The sequence below is a fragment of the Myotis davidii genome, unplaced genomic scaffold (genome assembly GCF_000327345.1).
Source record: "Myotis davidii unplaced genomic scaffold, ASM32734v1 scaffold46, whole genome shotgun sequence".
Classification (NCBI taxonomy): Eukaryota; Metazoa; Chordata; class Mammalia; order Chiroptera; family Vespertilionidae; genus Myotis; species Myotis davidii.
The window spans coordinates 4761565-4767778 of NW_006383006.1; the positions used below are offsets into that span (position 1 = coordinate 4761565).

Consider the following 6214-nt stretch of genomic DNA (forward strand, 5'->3'; position numbering starts at 1 on the left):
CTCTCTCCCCCTCTCCCCTTCCTTCCTCCCTCCCTCTGTCCTCCCTGAATCATAAAGTGTATATGTGTGTGTGCTCAGAAGGCTAGCCATAGTGTGAAAGTAGAAGGTAATACTTGGGGGAAATGACAGTAATAGTGTTTTAAGTTAAACAGCACTTACATAAACAGTTATTTTCTTTCCTTACAGTTATTTTCTTTAACGTTTTGCTTACTATTCAGAGAAAATTGTTTTGATGTCTCTAGGAAAATACGGAAGTGTGGTTCACACGACCGCTTTCACCCGCCTTGCTAAAAATTTTGGCCCTAGAAGCCACCTACCTGCTACCCCTTCGCTTGGTACTCCTGGATGAGATGATGTCTGACCTAACCACCCTGGTAGATGGGTACCTAAACACCTACCGAGAAGGGTCTGCAGACTGGCTGGGAGGCATGGAGGTAGGTGCGGCTCTTTGTGGCTGTGTCTTGAGGACTTCTGCTTCTGCCTTATTCCTCATGGAGTGATATCCACAGCCACAGCAAATCTCACCAGGCAGACTTGGTGATAAATATTTTTTAAAATATATTTTAATTGATTTCAGAGAGGAAGGGAGTGGGAGAGAGCAAGCATAGAATATATTTCTTTAATGTGTTGCAAGCATAGTTTAATGTTAGGAAATTCTCCATTTTACTAGAGCCAAGAAAGTCTTATGACTATCTCATAAATGCCAAAAAATAAAAATACAACTTTTTTGTATTCTGCTCTCACTGTTTAATAGCAAAAACAGCAACAAAACATAAAAATCCTTGCATACTTTGTTTTACTGGATAATTTTAATGTTTTTTATTTATCATGTAAAACCAACGACAATTTTATAACTTTTTTTGTATTTTGCTCTCACTGTTTAATGCTAGAAACATTTATATTACTTTACATACAATATTAATTAAAGTTGGAATAGATACTTCAACATGATAAAATTTTCTCAAGCAAGAAGACTACATAATGTTTAGGAACACTAAAAGCATTCCCATTAAGATAAAGAAAAAAATTTAAATGGTGAATATTACCATTACTTTAATATTTTTAAAGCTTTTTTAAAATACATTTTTTAAATTGATTTTAGAGAAGAAGGGAGAGGGAGAGAGAGAAACATCAATAATGAGAAGTGTCTTCGATCGGATGCCTCCTGCACGCCCCCTACTGGGGATTGAGCCCTAAACCCGGGCATGTGCCCTGACTGGGAATCAAACTGTGACCTCCATGTTCATAGGTCCATACTCAAGCCTGAGCCATGCCAGCCATACTACTTTAATATTTTTTGAAGTTATTAGGCAATGGAATTTAAAAAAATATATAAACTATAAAAATTGAATAGGAGGAATTAGAATTATGACATGCCTATGATAGACAGGAAACCTGAAGAGAATCAACTGAAAAAAATACACCCCAAACAAAAAGAGAATTTAGTAAAGTGGTGAAAAAGTATGACATAAAAAATAGCTTTCTTATACACAGCTAGAAAATGAAAGAAAACATCAATTTGTAATTGTAACAAAAAAGGTAGATTACCCAGAAATAAGTCTATATTAACAACAGCATTATTTAAGCAAACTGTGATTATAGAGTTTATAGAGATCAATAACCATAAGTAAAACCTATAAGTCTAAACCAAATAAAACGGTTTGCAACAGTACCGATTTAGGAAGACCAATGGAAAAGAATAGAAAACCCAAAAATAGATCCAATTTATATCTGCCAAGATGGTTATGATAAAGGTAGACTTTTCAATCCATGAGAAAAAAGATAATTATTCTGAGAATGACCTTAGGCAAATAACTAACCATTGTAGGGGAGGAGAATTCAGAATTGAATTGCTATCTCTTTCATTACACTGAAACAAACTCCATGGATCGAGTATTTTTGTAAAAAATGGAATTATAAAATTAGTGGGGGGAAAACAATTTAAAAAATAATCTTACATAAGGAATGCTTTTCTTTCTTTCCCCACAATTTTATTGAGAGACAATTGAAAAAATTACTGGTATATATTTAAAGTACATATACTAGTACATATACGTTTGTGGAATGCTTCTGAGGTCAAGATAATTAACACATCCTTATCTCACATTGTTACTTTGTGTGTATGTAAGCTGAGAATGCTTAAGATCTACTCTCAGCAAATTTCAAGTATGCAATATCGAATTATTAACTATAATAAATAACCATGCTGTACATTAATTAGAAACTACTTATAACTGAAAATTTGTACCCTTTGAACTATCTCTCCATTTCCCCCAACTCCTGGCAACCACCATTCTATTCTCTGTTTCTATAAAATTTAGCTTTTTTTTAAAAGATTCCACACATTTAAGTAATAGCATACAGTATTTGTCTTTCTCTGTCTGGCTTATTTTACTTAGCACGTTCATCCACATTGTCACAAACAGCAGGATTTCCTCTTTTCATTGTATGTACATATAGACACACCATCTTAATTCATTCATCCCTTGATAGACACTTAGGTTGTTTCCATGTCTTAGCAATTGTGAATAATGCAGTGTTAACGAGATTGCTGATATCCCTTCAAGACAGTGATTTTATTCCCTTTGGATATATACCAGATGTGGGATTGCTGAACCATGTGGTAATTTTAGTTTTAATTTTTTGAGGAACTGCCATACTGCTTTTGATCATGGCTATACCAATTTACATTCCCATGAACACTGTATGAGAATTCCCTTTTCTCCACATACCACTCCCCACCAAGCACTATTATCTCTTATCTTTTTTATAATAGCTATCCTAACAGGTATGAGGTAATATCTTATTGTGGTTTTCATTTGCATTTTCCTGATGATTAGTGTTATCAGAGCATCTTTTCATATACTTAACGGCCATTTGAATGCCTTCTTTGGGAAAATGTAGCCCTAACTGGTTTGGCCCAATGGAAAGAGCGCCAGCCTGCAGACTGAAAGGTCCCAGGTTTGATTCCGGTCAAGGGCATGTACCTTGGTTGCGGGCACGTACCTTGGTTGCGGGCACATCACCAGTGGAAGGTGTGCAGGAGGCAGCTGATTGATGCGTCTCTCTCATCAATGTTTCTAACTCTCTATCCCTCTCTCTTCCTCTCTGTAAAAAATCAATAAAATATATATTTTTTAAAAAATGAATGCCTTCATTGGGAAAATGTCAATTCAGGTCTTTAGTTCATTTTTAAAAAATCCTCATCCAAGGATATGTTTTATTGATGAGAGAGAGAGAGAGAGAGAAAGAGAGAGAGAGAGAGAGAGAGAGAAGAAAGAGACAGATCGGTTGCTTCCCAGACTGGGATTGAACCCGAAACCAAGGTATGTGCCCTGACCTGGAATGAAACCTGCGTGAGACCTACAACCTTTTGGTGTATGGGACAACCAACTGAGCCTCCCAGCCAGGCTCTTTGCTCATTTTTTATTTGGATTATTTGCTCTTTTGCTATGGAGTTGTAGGTGTATGTGTTTTTCTATGCAACAAAGAAATACTCAGAACTCTTAAAAATTTAATACATTTTACTTACAATTTTTTTGTATGGCGAAAAGATAGTGAACAAAGGCAAAGGCAGGCAACCTGGGAAAATTATTTACCTCCTGCAACAAAGAGGGCATTTTCTATTTCTTTTAAAAAAAATTTTTTTTATTGATTTCAGAGAGGAGAGAGGAGAGGAGAGAGAGAGAGAGAAAGAAAGATATCAATGATGAGAGAGAATCATCGATTGGCTGCCTCCTGCACACTCCTTACTGGGGATCAAGCCCACAACCTGGGCGTGTGCCCTGACCAAGAATTGAACCGTGACCACCTGGTTCATAGGTCGACGCTCAACCACTGAGCCACACCAGCTGGGCTCACTGTATAATCCTGATACGTACATACACAAAGACACACACAAAACTGGATTCAAAATCTTTGTTACTTGAAAAATAGTACTACTACAGTTAAAGACACTAGAGGGTACTATAAGAATACATTTGAATAGAACTTCACTTGCCAAATACTGTTAAGTATAGCAGAAGTGATTTTAAGGCATGATCAGAAGTTTAATTATAGGAGATTTGTGTTCAATTTCTTTTCTTAGCCTACGTGTATGGAACTTCCAGAGGAACTGCTTCAACTCAGGGACTTCCAGAAGCAGCGCAGAGAGAGAGCTGCAAAAGAATACAGGATGAATGCACAGGGCCTCCTCATAAGGACACTGCTACATCCAAAGAAATCCGTGACAGAGACAGCAAGGAAAGAGGAAAAAGTAAGGGGTGTCTTACTTCGTGAAAAATCTAGGCTAGATAAAGCTCCAAGTTTTACATCTCATGAGAATGTAAATTTGCTGAAAGAAGAAGCTAAGAGTAAACAAATTACAACAGAGCCTCCATATTTACCTCACATAGAGCAGGAAGTCCATGAGGATTCCAGTAACAAAGTCATTTGCCCTGAATCAGAGGGGTTGGAGGACCAGAGAATAGGCCAGAAAGAATACCTTATGATATCCAAACAGGAATTTCAAGCAAGTTTATCTTTGAAAGAGGAGATAGAACAGTTACTGATGGTGGAAAACAAGGAAGATCTAAAACGCACAAAACAAGATGTCTCAGTGTCTCCTTCCCTTCCTCAGGAAACCAGAATGACTCCAAGTGACACCTTTCATCCTTTTAGAAAAGCTGTGTTTCCCACACTTCCTCCCTGTCCAGCTTTGGAAGAGACTGATTCCTGGATAAATTCTTCTTCAAATCTGCCTTAGAGATCTAAAATTTGTTCTTTAGGCCCAAAAGTGGCTCATTTTCCCCTACCATCAGGACTTTCCTCAGTGCTTAAATTTCTTTTCTTTTCTTTTATAAAAATATTTTTATTGATTTCAGAGAGAGGAAGGGAGAGGGAGAGAGAGACTGAAACATCAATGATGAGAGAGAATCATTGATTGGCTGCTTCCTGCACACCCCTACTGGGGATTGAGCCAGCAACATAGGCATGTGCCCTTGACCGGAATTTAATCTGGTACCTTTCGGTCTGCAGACCGATGCTCTATCTACTGAGCCAAACAGGCGAGGGCTAAATTTCTCATATTATAAATTTAATTATGCCTCAGTCATAGGCTTCCAGGGAAATTATATCCTCTTTCTTATTCCTGGGAGTGAATAAGTTAAATAATAGAAGAAATAAATTTTCTGATTATGTCACTGGGCAGAAGAAATGTTCCCAGTGGCCAGAGTGAATTATTTCTCATAATTTGAATTTAGAGGATTTGAAGAAGGGAAAAATCTTGGGTTTAATATCTTGAAAAACCTATACTTTTAAAATTTTGTTGTGTTTTTTGGTTTGAAGAGTGTTGGTAAAACTCTTAGGTATAAGTTTAAAAATAATTGGTACCTGACAACTTTATTAGTTCTTTTTGCCTTTTCTTTCTTTTTTTTTTATGCCCCATCATTTTTTTAAAATTATTAATTAATTTAGAGAGAGAAGAAGGAAGAGAAAAAAAAAACACATTATTTTGTTATTCCAATTTGTGCATGCATCGGTTGATTCCTGTATGTGCCCTGATGGGGGATTAAGCCCGAAACCTTGGCAGCACTCTAACCAACTGAGCTACACGGCCAGGGCTCTTTTTACCTTTTCAAAATATTTAAGTTGTCAATTATACTTGAATAAAGCTGAAAAAACATTAACTGTTTTTGAATTTTGAAATTGTCTGTCTTATGTCATAAACAAACAATAGTTAATGTTATTATCAGAAGCACTATTCCAGTTTTAATTTCAGTCCATTTACTTTTAGAAGATTTTGTCTATTTTTTAATAAAGCTAGGGCTTCCATTGAGTATGTCTGTTATGTAAACATGAAGTTTGATTCTACTCTATTAGTTTGGAATTGGTATGTTTTCTAGGCTGAAAGGAAGGCAGCTTGTACCAGGCCTTTTATTATATTGACTAAAGTCCCAGTGCATGAAATTCGTGCATTGGGGATGGGGGGGCACCCTTAGCCCCACTTGTGCCCTCTCACAGTCTGGGACCCCTCGGGGGATGTCCGACTGCTGGCTTAGGCCCGACTAAGGCCTGGGTTAGGCCTGGGGGGATTGGGCCTAAGCTGGCAGTCGGACATTCCTCTTGCAATCGGGGATCCCTCGCTCCTTACCGCCTGCCTGCTCGCTCCTTACCGCTCAGCTTGCTGCTTCTTAGCGCCAAGCTCCTTACCGGTTGGCTCGCTGCTCCTTAGCGC

General features: G+C 37.5%; 1 protein-coding gene across 1 annotated transcript in view; it reads left to right on the forward strand.

Annotated features, from left to right (window-relative positions):
* Window positions 1–4878, forward strand: part of EXD1 (exonuclease 3'-5' domain containing 1) — a 39980-nt gene extending 35102 nt beyond the window's left edge. Inside the window, exons 11-12 of the mRNA XM_006778076.2 lie at window positions 243–434; window positions 4088–4878. Coding sequence (XP_006778139.1) covers window positions 243–434; window positions 4088–4744 — 849 coding nt within the window. The 3' untranslated portion in view covers window positions 4745–4878. The remainder of the gene's footprint in view (window positions 1–242; window positions 435–4087) is intronic.
* The last annotated feature ends 1336 nt before the right edge of the window (window positions 4879–6214 follow it).